This window comes from Babylonia areolata, chromosome 34 (assembly GCF_041734735.1).
Source record: "Babylonia areolata isolate BAREFJ2019XMU chromosome 34, ASM4173473v1, whole genome shotgun sequence".
Lineage (NCBI taxonomy): Eukaryota > Metazoa > Mollusca > Gastropoda > Neogastropoda > Buccinidae > Babylonia > Babylonia areolata.
In genome coordinates this window covers 5249875-5269439 of record NC_134909.1, presented here as the reverse complement: position 1 = coordinate 5269439, position 19565 = coordinate 5249875, and the positions used below count along the sequence as shown (strand labels likewise).

Genomic DNA, 19565 nt, shown 5'->3' with positions numbered 1-19565 from the left:
GTCACACACACCATACATACTGCAGCACAGTTAGCTACATGTTGAGTGTCACACACACCATACATACTGTAGCATAGTTAGCTACATGTTGAGTGTCACACACAACATACATACTGTAGCATAGTTAGCTACATGCTGAGTGTTTCACACACCATACACACTGTAGCATGGTTAGCCACATGTCGAGTGTTACACACTTTAGCATAGTTAGCTACATATTGAGTGTCACACACTGTAGCATAGTTAGCTACATGTTGAGTAACACGACGTCTGGTTTCTTTATGTCACGTCTTTTCAGTTAAACGGGATTGCAAATGTGTTCATGACTTTTGAATCCACAATTTTTGACTCACTTGTGTAAACAAAATGAGTCTATGTTTTAACCCGGTGTTCGGTTGTGTGTGTGTGTGTGTGTGTGTGTGTGTGTGTCCGTGTCAGTTGACACCAAATTTGGCATAAAAATAGGAAAAATTCAGTTCTTTCCAGTCATCTTGTTTAAAACAATATTGCACCTCTGGGATGGGCACAAAAAAATAAAAGAAGCCACATTATATGCAGTCTGAATTTACTGTTATATATATATTTTTTAATGCTCTAAACTTGGCACTTTGATCGTATATTCGACACAACAACAAGAGCAGTCATTTTTATCATTTTTTGTTCAAACAGGAACTTCTTTTGCAAAGCATGGAAGTTATATTTATTTTCCATGTCTTTGGTGCAAATAGTAAAAAAAGGGAAATTAATCTGTAATTAAGGCTGGGGGGAGGAGGGGTAATTTGCTTTAAACTGATCTTTCTCATCTTAAACATTACATTTTGAAATTATACTCACCATATAAAAAGCTTTTGTGTTTTACTCTCAGTGTACAGGGCTTTCACTATGTTCATTCGCCCAAGTGGTCTTTTTCGGAAAATACTAAAATCAATACCACGTGTTGACTTAATAGATCTATTGCATTTGGCTGAGCCCTTAAGGTCATGGGCAAAAATCAACTGCGTACACATATTTATACATATTCAAAGCGCGTGCTGGCAACGGCTCGAAGGGCGACGTTTTGTTTCAAGTAGTTGACCTGCCCATTCAATCCAATATTCAATCGACAATATACGATAACATGAGATGGAAAGTTGGAGAAGGACACCGTTAAATATTTATTCAGTGAAAGATTTGTGAACGCCTCATCACTTACTGGATTATGCCCCAAACTGCCATAAAAATATCAACAAAATCAGTCGGAATTCACAGTTAAAAATAATAAACCATGAGAGTTAATACCCTTATACGACGTTTAGAAGTACTCGTACTTGGCTCTACATGTTATTAGTTTAACAAAATACTCAATTTTCATATCAATTTTAAAACTATAAAATTAGATGGTAAAATGGGGCGTCATTTACCCCGAGACTGATGTCAGTCATGCTTGTAGCAGACGATGCTTGTTACACACTGTTCGACAACACATGAAGGCGATAGAGAAGGGAAAGAAGAAGAACAACAATGGCAGACTACTGATGAAGTCAGTCAGCCATCGACCCTCAAAACTGACCAGTCTGACAACTCCCCACTGGCTCAGTTTCTGCATCAGCGGCAGACTACACCGGGCCTGCACTACGAAAATGACACCAAGCTAGACAACACAGTGTCACACGCATTTGAAACACAGCCATCCTGAACAACAGATCCTGTCAACTTGATATCATCTTTATAATCAAGATCAGAAAATGTGTGGGTTGAATCAATATTATTCATATCATACAATTTAATATAGATCTTAATACTATGACATGTCTTTTGAATTTTAACTTTGATATTGAATTTCTTCAAACTCGCTCACACACACACACACACACACACACACACACACACACATGAGAGAGAGAGAGAGAGAGAGAGAGAGAGAGAGAGAAATCCTTATACATGTGGACACATAAATATTTGTTAAATGAAAGAGTTTGTTGTGCTCACATGTGTGTATCTGTGTGTTTCTATGAGTGTGTGTATGTGTCAGGTTCTGTAACAATAATTGTGCACAAAATAGATTCAAATGTTGAATGTATTTACTGAATTAGATGTGTATGAGAGAGACACAGAGAGAGATTACAAAATAAAATTCTTTATTCATGAGGATAATAGATATAATATTTTATGATAAATGAAAGTTTGTTGTGTTCATATATATATATATATATATATTATATTATGTATTTGTGTACACATGTTTTGAGCACAAAATAGATTCAAATGTGGAATGTATTTACTGAATTAGAGGTGCATGACAGAGAGAGAGATTACAAGAAAAAAAATCTTTATACAAAAGGATACATAGATATTTATTAAATGAAAGAGTTGTTTGTTGTGTTCACATTTGTGTGTGTGTGTGTGTGTGTGTGTGTGTGTGTGTGTGTGTTTCAATTAAACAAAAAGCAAATTTGAGTTTGAACAATCATTTGAAACAAATTTCTCAATAATTATAAGCTTAAAATTATGTATTTAACAGTTTTTGTTTTTCATACATAGTAAAAAGCTCACCGTTCAGTTACATCTTATGTATTTATATAAATACATGTATAAAATGTAACTGACCTATATCTATCATTTGAATTTTGATTTTCATGTGTAAGCATGTAATACAGCTGCATACTCAAATAGATGTATGTATGACTTTGAAGTTTACACCAGAAAATGAGTGATTGTTTTAAAAAAAAGAAGAAAAAAAAGGTCTAGATTATGAAGTAATTATATATATATATATATATGTGTGTGTGTGTGTGTGTGTGTGTGTGTATCTGTGTGTGTGTGTGTGTGTGTGTGTGTGTGTGTGTGTGTGTGTGTTGGGTCTTACTGAATCAGGGTTATCACAAAAATCTGTAATATGATGAAAATGTGTTGTGAATGTCATTTTTTCTAATACTAATTGTAGTCATAAAGCAGACAGGCACATTGTTAATACCAATATTGAGTTTTTTTCACATTGTATGAATTGTCTTCTCTATGATTAAGCTTATAATGCATTAACTAATAGTTTAACAGAAAGTTCAGTTACATCTTATATATTTATATATGTATAAAATGTAGCTTAACTTTATTACCTATCTTGTGTGTGTCTGTATGTTGGTCACACTCAGGTGCATTTCATCTTTCATTTAAACAAAAGCAAGTGTGAGTTAGAAATGATTACTTTTTTTCCTTTGGGACTACAATTTTGAAAAAAGTGGGAAAAAAAGTGAAATCCAACACAACTTTGTGTGGTCTGTATTTCTATGTTGGGAGGTGCACATGACTTTTGTTATGCAATTGATTTTTTGTGTGATTCAATTGTTGTAGTAAGTGCATGTCACAAGTGAGTCTTGAAGGCCTTGCCTCTCTTGTTTTTCTTTTTCTTTCTTTCTTTACATGCATTGCTCTCTTGCTCTCTCTCTCTCTCTTGTGCATGATTTGCTCTTGGGTATGTGTATGTTGTGCTTACAAGTACATGCATGTTTTGCTTGCTGGTAAATGCATGTTTGTGTGCGGTGAGACGGAGATGTGACGTGGTGGTGAGAGACGTGTGAGCCAGTTTCTTGAATTGTGCTCAGGATTGATTGTAATGCCCCCGTGTCCGAAGGGCTTCAGTGCTGAATGGACATTGAAATAATTGTCATTGTCTCTCTCTCTCTCTCTCTCTCTCTCTCAGTTTCTCACTGTCCCACCCTGACTGACCCTTCTCTCTATTTCACTTCAGCATTCTTCCGTTGTTTTTTTCTACCCCTCTGTTTCGCTGCTGAGATTTTATTTCTCTCTTCTGTATTTTTCTTTCTTTCTTCCTTCCTTAACTCTCTCCATACGAACGGCGAAAGAGACGACGTTAACAGCGTTTCACCCCAATTACCACCATCAAAATATTGCAAGCGGAAGGCTCTTACACTGAAGAGGTGAATGTTGACAAAGAATACCACAATTCTGACGACGGAAGCTAAAGGTTGGGTCATTGAGACACCCACTGGACATCCGAGGGGTCTGTGTAGAGGAGAAGAGAGGACTGGCCGTACTGAGAGAGTTAATCTACACTATCCATGTGATTTCAGGTGAAACAACAACTTCATAACACATATCACAACTGTCCAACGACCCAAGATCTCAGCACACAGTGCATGTATACTCCACGCAAAAGTCCACTCGGCGCAGTAGCCGAGTGGTTAAAGCGTTGGACTTTCAATCCGGGGGTCCCGTTTTCGAATCTCGGTGACGGCGCCTGGTGGGTAAAGGGTGGAGATATTTCCGATCTCCCAGGTCAACATATGTGCAGACCTGCTAGCGACTGAACCCCCTTCGTGTGTATACGCGCGCAGAAGATCAAAGACGCACGTTAAAGATCCTGTAATCAGTGTCAGCGTTGGGTGGGTTATGGAACAAGAACATAACCAGCATGCACCACCATACCCACTCCCGAAAACGGAGTATGGCAGCCTACATGGCGGGGTAAATAAACAGAACGGTCATATGTGTAACAGTCATATCTGTCTGAGTGTGTAAGTGTGCGTGCGTGAAATCTGATTGAATGACACAGGAAACGAATGATGAGCGCCCAACGGCAGCCGTCAGTCGGCTTTACCCAGGTAGGCAGCATATTGTGCAAATGACCCCAAGTTTGTAAAGCGCTTAGAGCTTGGTGTCCGACAGAGGATAGGCGCTATATAAGTGTCCATATCAAATCATATCAAACACTGCACTGCTCACAACCGCCGTGGATCGGAAGGCGAGAAGGTGACCACTGGCGCGGCAGGACTGGTCCACACCGAGGCCGTGGTCAACACAGTGACGTCAGACGTCTCGTTACAGCCCCGAGTGGACGTGGGCAAGCTGAAGTCCAGAGTACTGGTGGTGTAGGCGCCCACACTGATCCACAGCGAGAAGGCCAGGCCCAGAGCCGCCCCGCCCACTCCGCCCTGAGAACACCTGTAGTGTTAGTCCTGAGATCATGTCACACACCTACAGTGTTAGTCCTGACATCACGGCACACACCTGTAGTGTTAGTCCTGAGATAACTGTACACACCTGTAGTGTTAGTCCTCAGATCACGGCACACACCTGTGGTGTTAGTCCTGAGATCACTGTACACCTTTAGTGTTAGTCCTGACATCACTGTACACACCTGTAGTGTTAGCCCTGACATCACTGTACACACCTGTAGTGTTATTCCTGACATAACGGCTCACACCTGTAGTGTTAGTCCTTATATCACTGAACACACCTGTAGTGTTAGTCCTGAGATCACGGCACACACCTGGAGTGTTAGTCCTTAGATCACTGTCCACACCTGTAGTGTTAGTCATGACATCACTGTACACACATGTAGTGTTAGTCGCGAGATCACTATACACACCTGTAGTACCTGTAGTGTTAGTCCTGAGATCACTATACACACCTGCAGTGTTAGTCATGACATCACTGTGCACACCTGTCATGTTAGTCCTAAGATCATTGTACACACCTGTAGTGTTAGTCCTGAGACCATTGTACACACCTGTAGTGTTAGTCCTGAGATCATTGTACACACCTGTAGTGTTAGTCATGACATCACTGTACACACCTGTAGTGTTAGTCCTGAGATCACTGCACACACCTGTAGTGTTAGTCCTGACATCACTGTACACACATGTAGTGTTAGTCCTGAGATCACTGCATACCTGTAGTGTTAGTACTGATATGACTGTACAAACCTGTAGTGTTAGTCCTGACATCACTATACGATGACACACACTGACTCACGATCCAGTGACAGACACACGGTGACACACTGACTCACTATCCATGACAGACACACGGTGACACACTGACTCACTATCCATGACAGACACATGGTGACACACTGACTCACTATCCATGACAGACACATGGTGACACACTGACTCACTATTCAGTGACAGACACACGGTGACACACTGCCTCACTATCCATGACAGACACACGGTGACACACTGACTCACTATTCAGTGACAGACACACGGTGACACACTGACTCACTATCCATGACAGACACATGGTGACACACTGACTCACTATCCATGACAGACACACGGTGACACACTGACTCACTATCCATGACAGACACACTGACTCACTATCCAGTGACAGACACACGGTGACACACTGACTCACTATCCAGTGACAGACACACGGTGACACACTTACTCACTATCCATGACAGACACATGGTGACACACTGACTCACTATCCATGACAGACACACGGTGACACACTGACTCACTATTCAGTGACAGACACACGGTGACACACTGACTCACCATCCATGACAGACACACGGTGACACACTGACTCACTATCCATGACAGACACACGGTGACACACTGACTCACTATTCAGTGACAGACACACGGTGACACACTGACTCACCATCCATGACAGACACACGGTGACACACTGACTCACTATCCATGACAGACACACGGTGACACACTGACTCACTATCCATGACAGACACACGGTGACACACTGACTCACTATTCAGTGACAGACACACGGTGACACACTGACTCACCATCCATGACAGACACACGGTGACACACTGACTCACTATCCATGACAGACACACGGTGACACACTGACTCACTATCCATGACAGACACACGGTGACACACTGACTCACTATCCATGACAGACACACGGTGACACACTGACTCACTATTCAGTGACAGACACATGGTGACACACTGACTCACCATCCAGTTTGCAGTGGTGAAGCCGGCCCCAAGGATGAACAGTCCCACCAGAGGGGCCCCGGCCGCACCATTCAGTGTCAGAGAAGCCTGCAATTTTGCTCCATCTTTTACTCTCATTTTTTATGTCGTGTATATATCTGTGTGTGTGGTTCGTCCGTCCAGATCGACGAGGACCATCTAGTCATCCTGGGGGTGGGCGGTTTGGGCTCTGTGGGTGCGCAGATGACTGGTCAGGCCAATCCGCGCCCGGAAGGTTCTGACACAGTGTGGACAGGGGATGGTGGCGGCTGTCGGGGACTTGCAGGCACTGCTTTTCCTGGCCTGTGTGCGTTGCTCTGCTGCAGCGATTCTGTTGGCCTCACAGGATTTGGCGCCTTTGTGGACAGCTGAACGCCACTTTGGTCTGTCCATTGCATTCAGCTCCCATGTGTCATGGCTGATGTTGAAGGCCTTCAGAGAAGCTTCCAGGGTGTCTTTGAAGCGCTTCTTTTGGCCTCCATGGGAGCGCTTGCCATGTTGGAGTTCGCCATACAGCAGTTTCCTGGGGAGCCAGTGGTCTGGCATGTGAACTACATGGCCTGCCCAGCGCAGCTGAGCCTGCATCAAGATGGTGTAGATGCTGGGCAAGTTTGCACGAGTGAGTACCTCTGTGTCAGGGATCTTCTCTTGCCACTTTATGCCAAGAAGTTTTCTGAGGCTGGTGGTGTGGAAGTTGTTCAGCTTTTTGGCGTGGCGTTTGTAGACCGTCCATGATTCACATCCACAGAGCAGTGTTGTGAGAACTATGGCCTTGTATACTTTGAGCTTCGTCTCCAGGGTGTCAGGTCTTGACGACCTGGAGTGGCAGGCAGTAAATAATAAAATTAAAGGCTGGCTCCCACCAACAATCACAACAACAAAATAAACACTTGTGACGAAGAACTTTCACCACATTCGCCAGCTACAGACACAAAATGACACAATATAACACTAAATAGCAATTTAACCTTTTATTTCCCTTAATACAACACGTGCACAGCCCACTTAATCACACACTCAACACTCAGCCTTCTCGTTCGCTTCCGACGTAATGGTAACTTCAGCACACTCCACACTAAACCCACAATCTTTCCACGCAATCCTGCGAGCAACAATCTCAATGCCTGGTCGATAACCTCTCAACCACCACATACATAGGTCACCAATCAAAGAACATTCACAATCCAGCATGCAAATGTTATAGTACAACAAGAGCAAAAAGACATTCTTAGGGTCTCTTATGATCGGTACGAATCATCCCCTGGAGTTCCCGACAACCTCAAGGCACGTTCAGGCCTAGTTATTTAACACAGTACTTACGAAGAACTCTCTGACGTCACGAACTCCTCATTGTGCACTACACCACACACGCTGGAATCTCACGTCTCTGTTATGACTTGACACACGCACTACACAAACAATGCCTCCACATCTTCAGCAGCAACAAATCGACGCGTCGCGCTGACGGCCACCACCTTTTCCCTCCTCTCGTCGAAGAGCACGCTCGTGCTGGGACACTTCACCACGAGCGTTCCGGGCTCCTGCCTCGTCGACCTCAGGGTGAAGTCCGAAGTCTGCCTCCTCCGGCAACCGCAGCTCCCCCACACGTAGATAACCAACGTTCCGCTCTCCCTCTGTCCGAGAACCTACACTCAGCTTCCCCTACCACACGTCGGACCACTCTCACAGGGAGAATGTACAGGGGTGGGATAGATCTAAACGGTAAAACAAAATATGATTAGGCAGATCCAGCCAGAAGAAAAGGTTGTGGGGCTATGTACAGGAACGGGGATGCACAATGGGAATTTCACGTATCCAATGTCCTCCGATGCCCGCTGGCCACGCTTTCCCAGGACGACGAACACAAAAGGGAACTGGCTCACACCCCGTACTTCACAGTCACTGGTGACAAAGGAATAACACCGTTCTTCGCCGCACAGCAACGTTGTACTAAGCTTAGTAACGCAAGATGTAGCTCACCCACAGCAATGCTAGTACCCCAGTCCCAAAACAAACAATACAATCCTTCAGCACACTTCTAACAAGTGCTTCAGGCACAAGGAAAACAAGGAATAGTCCATCACCTCTGGACTGAAGTCCCTAGCACACAGTACCACCATGCACTAAGTCACATCCAAAAAACATGGAGCAAAAAAAACGCCTGCCTTCCGCAGGGAGCACACACATAGGTATCTCTCTTAACTACCCCGACGTAGAACTCTCTGATTGGTTAAAATATACTACAGTTGATTGGTTAAAATACACTACAGCTGATTGGATGACCGTTCATCCACCTTACATTCTGATTGGTTAAAATACACTACAGCTGATTGGTTATATACAAGTCTATTTACAGATCTAGACTCTTGCACTCGCTGCCTAACTTGGCAACAACCACACTACATTTGGCGCTTAGCGCTGTCTCAGTCCTGACACAGGGTGATGCCTCTCCTGTTCCAAACGTTCTTATGGAGTCTGCCAAAGGCAGCGCTGGCTTTGGCGAGTCTGGCATTCACCTCGTCCTCAATGACAACTGTGCGAGAGAGTGTACTGCCCAGGTATGTGAACTTGTCCACCGCATTCAGTCGTTGCCCGTTGATGAAGATGTTTGGTTCAACGTAAGGCTTTCCTGGAACTGGCTGGTGCATCACCTCAGTCTTCTTTGTGCTGATTGTGAGGCCAAAGTTGTCACAGGCAGCAGAGAACTTGTCGATGCTGTGTTGCATGTCAGCTTCAGAGGCAGCATTGAGAGCGCAGTCATCAGCAAACAGGAAGTCGTTGACGGTGTCTGTCCTCACTTTGGTTTTTGCTTGAAGCCTCCTGAGGTTGAAGAGTGAGCCATCTGTGCGGTACCTGATGCCAATGCCTACGTCAACGTCTCTGAAGGCATCTGTCAGCATGGCTGAAAACATGAGACTGAACAGGGTGGGGGCAAGAACACACCCTTGCTTAACTCCGTTGGAGACAGGGAATGGTTCTGAAGTCTCTCCATTGTCTTGGACTCGGGCCAGCATCCCATCGTGCAGTTGCCGTATGATGGTGATGAACTTTCTGGGACATCCGTACTTCGCCATGATTCTCCAAAGGCCATCTCTGCTAACAGTATCGAAGGCCTTGGTCAGATCGACATAGGTGGAGTAAAGGTCGGCGTTCTGTTCCTGACACTTCTCCTGGAGCTGCCTGGAAGCAAACACCATGTCAATAGTCCCGCGTTCTTTCCGGAAGCCACACTGGCTCTCTGGTAGGAGACCTTGCTCAAGGTGCGCTATGAGACGGTTGAGTAGCACTCTGGCCAGAGTCTTGCCTGCGACGGACAGCAGGGATATTCCACGATGGTTGTCACAGGCCTGACGATTTCCTTTGCGCTTGTACAGGTGCGTCTTTGAAGTCCTGTGGAACTGCCTCATGCTGCCAGATAAGCTGGAATAGCTGATGAAGCTTCTCAGTCAGCGCCATACCACCTTCTTTGCAGACCTCAGCTGGAATGGAGTCTGAACCAGGGGCTTTGCCATTGGATAGCAGACGGATAGCTTTCTGGGTCTCCTCCAAAGTTGGAATGGCATCCAACGACTCTGGCACCTGGGGGAGTTGGTCGATGGCTTCATCATTGATGGTGGAAGGGCGGTTCAGTACGCTGTCAAAGTGTTCAGCCCATCTCTCAAGGATCCCGTCCTTGTCAGTGATTATGTAGAACCATCAGCACTGAGGAGTGGAGCAGATCTGGAGGTGGTGGGACCATAGACTTATTTCAGGCCGTTATAGAAGTTCTTCATGTCGTTCCTGTCTGCAAAGCCCTGGATCTCATCAGCTTTGTTGCTCAACCAGGAATCCTGCATCTGCCGCAGCTTCAACTGGATGGTGCTGCGTGCGCTCTTCAGTATGTCTTTCTTTGACTGTGACTTGGGATCTTCAATGTGGGCTCTGTAGGCTTGGCGTTTGTCTTCCAGCAGCTGCTTGATCTCAGTACAGTTCTCATCAAACCAGTCTTTGTGCTTCCTGGCAGAAGGCCCCAGGCACTCCATGGCAGTGTTGTACACCGTCTCATGCAGTGCGCCCCATGCTGCCTCCACGTTCTGGTTGTCCAGCACGGTGGACTCAAGGCGTTCCTCCAGGGTGTCAGCAAAGCTCTGCTTGATGTTGCCTAGCTCCAGCTTGTTGACATTCAGGCGTCTGGGTGCTTTCATGCCCTGAGGCCGTCTCTTGGGCTGGATGTGTAGGTTGAGTTTGGAGATGATAAGGCGGTGGTCTGTCCAGCACTCGGCGCCGCACATGGCCCTCGTAACTCGTACGTCCTGCCTGTCCCTCTTCCTGACGATGACAAAGTCGATGAGATGCCAATGCCCAGAGCGAGGATGCATCCATGACGTCCTGTTACCGGTAGGGAGGCAGAAGACGGTGTTTGTGATAAGAGGGTCGTGCTCGGCACATGTCTGGAGAAGTAGTTGACCATTGCTGTTACAGTTGCCAACCCCATGCTTCCCAATCACGCCTTCCCAGGAGGTGCTGTCACAGCCAACTCTCGCGTTAAAGTCACCAAGAATGATGAGCTTGTCTGCGTTGGGAACAGTGGTGATGACAGCGTTCAGGTCCTTGTAGAACTTGTCCTTGATCTCATCCGGGTTGGTCATGGTGGGCGCGTAGGCGCTGACAATGGTGGTAAACTTCTTCCCGTTGCATAAATGGAGTTTCATCGTCATCAGGCGATCGTTCACTCCTTCCGGGGGGCCAGCCAGCTTGCCAACGAGGGTTGTCTTCACTGCAAAGCCGACTCCAGCCTCACGTCTCTCTTCAGGTCCGCGACCACTCCAAAAGAAGGTGTAGTCTGCGCCTCGCTCACAGACTTCGCCTTCTTCTGCCAGTCTGGTCTCACTTAAGGCAGCGATGTCGATATTGTACCTGGCTAGTTCACTCGCAATGAGTGCTGTGCGTCTCTGTGGTCTGTCTGAGTCGCCTCTGTCCAGAAGCGTACGCACGTTCCATGTGGCAATGGTCAATGGGGTGCTCCTTGTTTTCTTCTTTCTTTCCTTTGTGTGTCGACCGCTTAAGTAGGGTCCCCGTCAGCCGCGGTATGCTGACTAGGGTGTTGTGGAGCAGGCAATGTTTAGGGCACCTTTTCTAGCCCCTTCCTCATGCCATGGAGGTGAGCAGTGCTGTCCTGAAGAGGGCTGTTCAGTCGCTCAGGGGACTGCCGATCTCCACCGCTGCTCCAGTCGGTGAAAAACGACCCTATGGTCTGAGCCGCCTGTGTGCAGGTCCACGGCTACGACTGCCAGTGTACCCACACCTGTCGCTTCGTCGCTCGCCTGTCGCCACAGGGCTTGGGGAAAATGATGGTATGGGATGAAAGATGACTGATGACTTGCGCGATGACTTTGTATATAGTGAGGAGGAGCTGCGCACCGTCGACCTCACTCTCTTGTCTGAGACTGTCTGTATCCAGTGGCAAGACGAGGTCAAGACGACTGAAGATGGAAACGGATGCAGTGGATGACCAGGATGTCCTATGTGCCTCATCCTGCCCTCAGCACTCCACAGTGCTCTGCTGCAACCGCCTTCCTCTCCGTTGAACCATGAAGGTTTCTTCCGCAGAGTCCGCCGGATCCAGTCTTCACATGCTTGGGTAGACAAGCCCTAACTCACCGAGGGTTTGAGACCCGTCGGCTACCCTCACCTAGTTTAGCCAGCCTGTCAAAGCCGTTGCCCGGGGGTTGGGCGCTGCCGCATGCTGGCAGCTTCTAGGACCCATAAGTGAGAGCTGGGTGCCGGTGAGGACCAACAGAGGACAAACCACTCCCGGAAGAGCGTGACAAGCCCCCCCCCTCTAGAGGTACTACCCCTTCCGTGCACCCCCTAACTCCCATTTTTTATGTCGTGTATTTACCTACACACACACACACACACAAACACACACACACACACACACACACACACACAAACAAACACACACACACACACACACACACACAGACGTGTAGACTCACACCACATGGTGGTGGTGGTGTTGTGCAAGCATGTGTGTGTGTGTGTGTGTGTGTGTGTTTCTGTCTGTCTGTCGGTCTGTCGGTCGGTCTGTCTGTCATGCATGGGTCAAATACAAAGAGGTCATCCCAACGGCGGAGCAGGTGGAAAAGAAGACAGCTCTGGATTTCACAGACTGCACGGAAGACGGGCACGGTTCGACGGGCAGAAAGGCGATTCTCAGCAATACGCCGTGGAGCGCTAAAAGGGCGCAGTGAGACACATGCAGAACACTGCCGGTCATACACTGCATCCTGACCTATCTCCAGCCGTTTCGACTATGCCTTGCCTCAAGTGGCGAAGCAGCAGATGTGGATACACTGGAAGCTGTAATCACAAACCTGCACACAGGCGGCCCAGGGCACAGGGTCGCTCTCTACCGGACCGAAGCAGCAGTTGAGTTCGGCAGCCCCCTGGGTGTCTAACCTTTGGGATCACTCTGCTCACCAGCATGGAGGAAGGAGTTGAACAGGTGCTCAAACATAGCCTGCTTCACTTCTCCCTGGCCAGCTTACCGCAGCTGGTGGGGATCCATCACTGGTGTCAACGACAACAACAACAACAACCAAAGTGATGGTGCTCAACCTTGGCACACGGAACGTGAGAACTCTGCTGGATAACATCAAGGCAGACAGATCAGAGAGAACTACACTGGTTGCCAAAGAGCTAGCTCGCTACAATGTGGACATAGCAGCTTTCAGCGAAACGCGCCCAGAAGACAATGGCCAGCTTTCAGAACGTGGTGGTGGATACACATTCTTTTGGAGTGGTCGCAGCAGCGCTGAACGACGAGAAGCAGGCGTGGAATTTGACATCAAAATCTCACCTCGCCTGTAAACTCACCAAGCTTCCAGAGGATATCAACAACCACCTGATGACACTTCAGCTTCCACCTTCAAACAAGAAGAGTGCAACGCTGATTAGTGCTTTTGCTCCCACCATGACCAACCCAGATGACGTTAAAGACAAGTAGTATGATGAAGAACTCGACACCCTCAATTCAGCAGCCCCAAAGTCAGAGAAGATCATTGTTCTTGGGGACTTTAATGCCAGAGTAGGGACAGACTACCAAACCTGGGAAGGGATCATTGGAAGGCACAGCACTGGCAAGTGTAACAGCAACGGCCTTCTGCTCCTAAAGACGTGTGGCACACATGACCTTGCCATCACCAAAAATCTGTTCCGCCTACAGACCCGTAAGAAGACGTCATGGATGCACCCTCGCTCGAGGGACCGGTATCTCATAGACTACGTCATCATCAGGAAGAGGGACAGGCTGAACGTCAGAGTGACAAGACCCATGTGTGGTGCCGACTGCTGGACCAACCACCGCCTCATTTGTGTCCAAGTTCAGGCTTTACATTCCGCCCACGAGAAGACCCAATGGTCAGAAGACTGCAAAGAGAATGTCTCCAAGCTGAAAAGCAGCAAGGTTGCAGAAGAACTCGCCGTCGACCTTGAAGGCAAACTGCCATCACACCACAGGAAGACGGGACCAGCGTTGAGGAATAGTGGATGGCCTTCAGAGACGCTATCTACACTGCTTCCCCTGAACAGCTCGGACCAGCAACCCGAAGAAACCAAGATTGGTTCGATGAGAATGATGAAGAAATACAGGCACTGATAACAGAGAAAATCAACTGCTCAGAGCACATCATAACGACTCCATGCCAAGGAAGATGTCCTTGCTAACGTAAAAAGAAAGGTGCAGAAGAAACTTTGCGAGATGCAGGACACCTCGTTCAGCAAGAAGACGGATGAAATCCAGGGCTACACAGACAGCCACGACACAAATCGCTTCTACGATGTGCTTAAGGCTGTATACAGAGCCCAGTCCGGCTGCTCCTCACCCCTCCTCAACGCAGATGGGACGCAGCTGCTGACAGAGAAGATGCAAATTTTGGAGTGGTGGGCTGAGCACTTCAACAACGTCCTCAACCGTACAGCCAACTTCAAAGACGAGACCATTGCTCACCTGCCCCAGGTAGGGATCAACGAGGACCTCTACACTCTCCCCACAGAAGATGTAGTCAGGAAGGCAGTGAAGCAACTCTCCTGTGGCAAAGCCCCAGGATCCGATACAATCCCTGCTGAGGTATACAAAGCAGGAGGCCCTGCCATGATGCAAAAGCTGACTCAACTCTTCCAGTCCATGTGGAACAAGGGACAGGTCAGAAAACAGCGGAAAGATGCCAGCATGGTCCACATCTACAAGAGGAAAGGCAACCGCCAGTCTTGCGACAACCACCGAGACATCTCTCTCGTGTCCATTGCAGGGAAGATTCTGGACCGTGTCCTTCTCCAACATCTTGAGCAAGGTCTCCTCTCAAAAAGCCAGTGTGGCTTCCGTGCTGAACGTGGGACTGCGGACAAGATTTTTGCTGCGTGCCACCTCCAGGACCTCTTCATGACCTTTGTCGATCTGACCAAGGCTTTCGATACCGTCAGCAGAGAAGGCTTGTGGAAGATCATGGAGAAGTTTCGCTGCCCCAGCAAGTTCATCACAATCGTCCGGCAGTTCCACGACGGCATGATGGTGAAAGTTCTGGATGACGGAGACTAGTCAGAGGCCTTCCCAGTGACAAACGGCGTCAAACAAGGCTGTGTTCTCGCCCCGACTTGGTTCAGTATGGTATTCTCTGTCATGCTGACAAATGCCTTCTGTGACTGCAAAGAAGCAATCCAGGTCAGGTACAGGACTGACGGGAGAGTGTTCAACCTCAGGCGCCTGCAAACAAAGGTGAAAGAGACTGTCATCAGCTACTTCTTGTTTGCTGATGACTGCCATTCAAACGCCAGCACAGAGCAGAAGATGCAGTGTGAAATGAACTGCTTCTCACAAGCCTGCAACAACTTCGATCTCACCATCAGCACCAAAAAGACCAAAGTTATGTACCAGCCTGACCCAGGAAAGCCATACCTGGAGCCACGCATCACAGTGAAGGGGCGGAAACTTCAGGCAGTCGACAACTTCACCTACCTGGGCAGCACGCTCTCTCGCGCAGTGAACATAGACGCTGACATCAACAACAGGATCGCCAAAGCCAACGCCGCCTTTTTGGAGACTCCGTGAGAACGTCTGGGTGCGGAGAGGACTCAGCACTTCCAACAAGCTGAAGGTCCACTGTGCAGTGATCCTTACCACCCCACCCTACTTTACGCCAGCGAGACCTGGATTGTCTACAGCAGAAACGCCAAACAGCTCAACCACCTGCACCTGAGCTGTCTCCGCAGACTCATCTACATCAGATGGCAGGGCAAAGTCCCCGACACGGAAGTCCTGGAACGAGCTGGCCTCTGCAGCGTCTACACCCTCCTGCAGAAAGCCCAAGCCAAGTGGGCTGGACATTTGGTCAGAATGTCAGACAGCCGAATGTCTAAACAGCTGCTGTGCGGAGAACTGTGTCAGGGCAAGCGCTCAGTTGGAGGGCAGAAGGAACGCTACAAAGACTGTCTCAGAGTGTCCTTCAAAGACCTGGGCGTCGACATCAACACGTGGGAGATGCTTGCTCTGGACCGTCCACCTTGGCGCAGCAAGATCATTATTGCAGCTGAAGCCAGGCGCATCACCGAGGCGGAACGAAAGCATGCTCTGCGCAGCATCCACTGCCACAACAGCACCCTCTCACTTGTGTCCCGAATGTGGGCCAGCATTTAGGGCCCGGACTGGCCTCATCAGTCACCTCCGGACCCACAGCCACCGATCTTCCATCTGATTTTTGAAGCCATGATCATCTTCGACTCCAAACTACGAATATCATGTGTGTGTGTGTGTGTGTGTGTGTGTGTGTGTGTGTGTCTGTCTGTCTGTCTGTCTGTCTGTCTGTGTGCCTGTGTGTGTCTGTGTGTGTGTGGAGGGGGCGGAGGTCTGTGTCTGTGTCTGGGTGTGTGTCTGTGTCTTTCTGTGTGTCTGCACTCACGTGGTGTATGTGTGTGTGTGTGTGTGTGTGTGTGTGTGTGTCTGTGTCTGTGTCTGTGTGTCTGTGTCTGTGTGTGTCTGTGTGTGCGTGCGTGCGTGTGTATGAGTTACCTGCAACACAGTACCTCCCAATTCTTTGACTATAAATGCCAGTCCCACACCAAGGCAGCCATACAATAGTACTGAAAATAATATGAGAATGATTCAGTGTGACAGTCAGTATCAAGAGGAGAGTGAGGACAGTGAGGAGGGACATTGAGGAGGAACAGTGAGGACAGTGAGGAGGGACAGTGAGGGATAGTGAGAACAGTGAGGGATAGTGAGAACAGTGAGGAGGGACAGTGAGAACAGTGAGGGATAGTGAGAACAGTGAGGAGGGACAGTGAGGACAGTGAGGGATAGTGAGAACAGTGAGGAGGAACAGTGAGGAGGGACGATGAGGAGGGACAGTGAGGAGGGATGGTGAGGACAGTGAGGAGGGACAGTGAGGGATAGTGAGAACAGTGAGGAGTGACAGTGAGGAGGAACAGTGAGGACAGTGAGGAGGGACAGTGAGGGATAGTGAGAACAGTGAGGGATAGTGAGAACAGTGAGGAGGGACAGTGAGGACAGTGAGGGATAGTGAGAACAGTGAGGAGGGACAGTGAGGACAGTGAGGAGGAACAGTGAGGGACAATGAGGACATTGAGGAGAAACAGTGAGAACAGTGAGGAACTGTGAGGACAGTGAGGAGTGACAGTGAGGACAGTGAGGAGTGACAGTGAGGAGTGACAGTGAGGAGGGACAGTGAGGGGGGACAGTGAGGACAGTGAGGAGGGACAGTGAGGACAGTGAGGAGGAACAGTGAGGACAATGAGGGATAGTGAGGGACAGTGAGGAGGGACAGTGAGGACAGTGAGGAGGGACAGTGAGTACAGTGAGGGACAGTGAGGACAGTGAGGAGTGACAGTGAGGACAGTGAGGGACAGTGAGGACAGTGAGGAGTGACAGTGAGGACAGTGAGGGACAGTGAGGACAGTGAGGAGTGACAGTGAGGACAGTGAGGAGGGACAGTGAGGAGGGACAGTGAGGACAGTGAGGAACAGTGAGGACAGTGAGGAGTGACAGTGAGGACAGTGAGGAGGGACAGTGAGGAGGGACAGTGAGGAGGGACAGTGAGGAGGGAGAGTGAGGAACAGTGAGGACAGTGAGGAACAGTGAGGACAGTGAGGAGTGACAGTGAGGACAGTGAGGAGGGACAGTGAGGAGGGACAGTGAGGAGGGACAGTGAGGAACAGTGAGGACAGTGAGGAACAGTGAGGACAGTGAGGAGGGACAGTGAGGACAGTGAGGAACAGTGAGGACAGTGAGGAGGGACAGTGAGGACAGTGAGGAGGGACAGTGAGCAGGGACAGTGAGGAGGGACAGTGAGGAACAGTGAGGACAGTGAGGAACAGTGAGGACAGTGAGGAGGGACAGTGAGGACAGTGAGGAGGAACAGTGAGGACAGTGAGGACAGTGAGGAGGGACAGTGAGGACAGTGAGGAACAGTGAGGACAGTGAGGAGTGACAGTGAGTACAGTGAGGAGGGACAGTGAGCAGGGACAGTGAGCAAGGACAGTGAGGAGGGAGAGTGAGGAACAGTGAGGACAGTGAGGAACAGTGAGGACAGTGAGGAGTGACAGTGAGGACAGTGAGCAGGGACAGTGAGCAGGGACAGTGAGGAGGGACAGTGAGGAACAGTGAGGACAGTGAGGAACAGTGAGGACAGTCAGGAGGGACAGTGAGGACAGTGAGGAGGAACAGTGAGGACAGTGAGGACAGTGAGGAGGGACAGTGAGGAGGGACAGTGAGGAACAGTGAGGACAGTGAGGAGGGACAGTGAGGACAGTGAGGAGGGACAGTGAGGAGGAACAGTGAGGACAGTGAGGAGGGACAGTGAGGACAGTGAGGAGGAACAGTGAGGACAGTGAGGAGGGACAGTGAGGAGGGACAGTGAGGACAGTGAGGGGGGACAGTGAGGACAGTGAGGAGGGACAGTGAGGAGGAACAGTGAGGACAGTGAGGAGGGACAGTGAGGACAGTGATGAGGGACAGTAAGTACAGTGAGGGCAGTGATGAGGAACAGTGAGGACAGTGAGGACAGTGATGAGGGACAATGAGAACAGTGATGAGGGACAGTAAGTACAGTGAGGGCAGTGATGAGGAACAGTGAGGACAGTGAGGACGGACAGTGAGGACAGTGAGGAGGGACAATGAGGACAGTGAGAACAGTGAGGAGGGACAATGAGGACGATGAGAACAGTGAGGACAGTGATGAGGGACAATGAGGACAGTGATGAGGGTCAATGAGGACAGTGATGAGGGACAGTGAGGACAGTGAGGGACAGTGAGGACAGTGAGGAGGGACAGTGAGGACAGTGAGGAGGGACAATGAAGACAGGGAGAAGGGACAGTGAGGAGGGACAGTGAGGAGTGAGGAGGGACAGTGAGGAGGGACAGTGAGAGGACATGACTGACCCAGAACCTTGGTGAAGAGCACGGCCTGAGTGTCGGTGTGCAGGGCCATGCAGGGCTGCAGGAAGTCCTCCCACGTCACCGCTGATAGGGCGCTCAGCATGGAGGACACCGAGCTGTCACCAGTCATCATCATCATGTTAAGTAGTGAATAATGATGATCATGATAATTAATGACAATAATAGCAATGATAATAATGATAGATTAGACTCGGCATGTTGTTAAAAAACAGCAACTACACAGGCGTTATGTCCAGTACAAACCTGGCGTGAACAGAAACATGAAGTGTTCCTTTTGTGGCCATGTCCCAGAAACAAAACTTGACTGTTTCTAACTTGCATAAATTCGAGACTATTCAGAAAAAATATTTGATTGTTGATAAACTGTGTCT

The 19565-nt window shown here is 48.6% G+C and overlaps 1 protein-coding gene across 2 annotated transcripts in view; it reads right to left on the bottom strand.

Annotated features, from left to right (window-relative positions):
- The window catches only part of LOC143277436 (sodium-coupled monocarboxylate transporter 1-like), an 80108-nt gene that overhangs the window by 10717 nt on the left and 49826 nt on the right, over positions 1-19565 (bottom strand). For both annotated transcript variants that reach the window (XM_076582248.1, XM_076582249.1), the window contains 4 exons: positions 19177-19289; positions 16789-16859; positions 6723-6809; positions 4720-4928 (listed from right to left, as the gene is read on the bottom strand). In XM_076582248.1, the coding sequence (XP_076438363.1) occupies positions 4720-4928; positions 6723-6809; positions 16789-16859; positions 19177-19289 (480 nt within the window). The remainder of the gene's footprint in view (positions 1-4719; positions 4929-6722; positions 6810-16788; positions 16860-19176; positions 19290-19565) is intronic.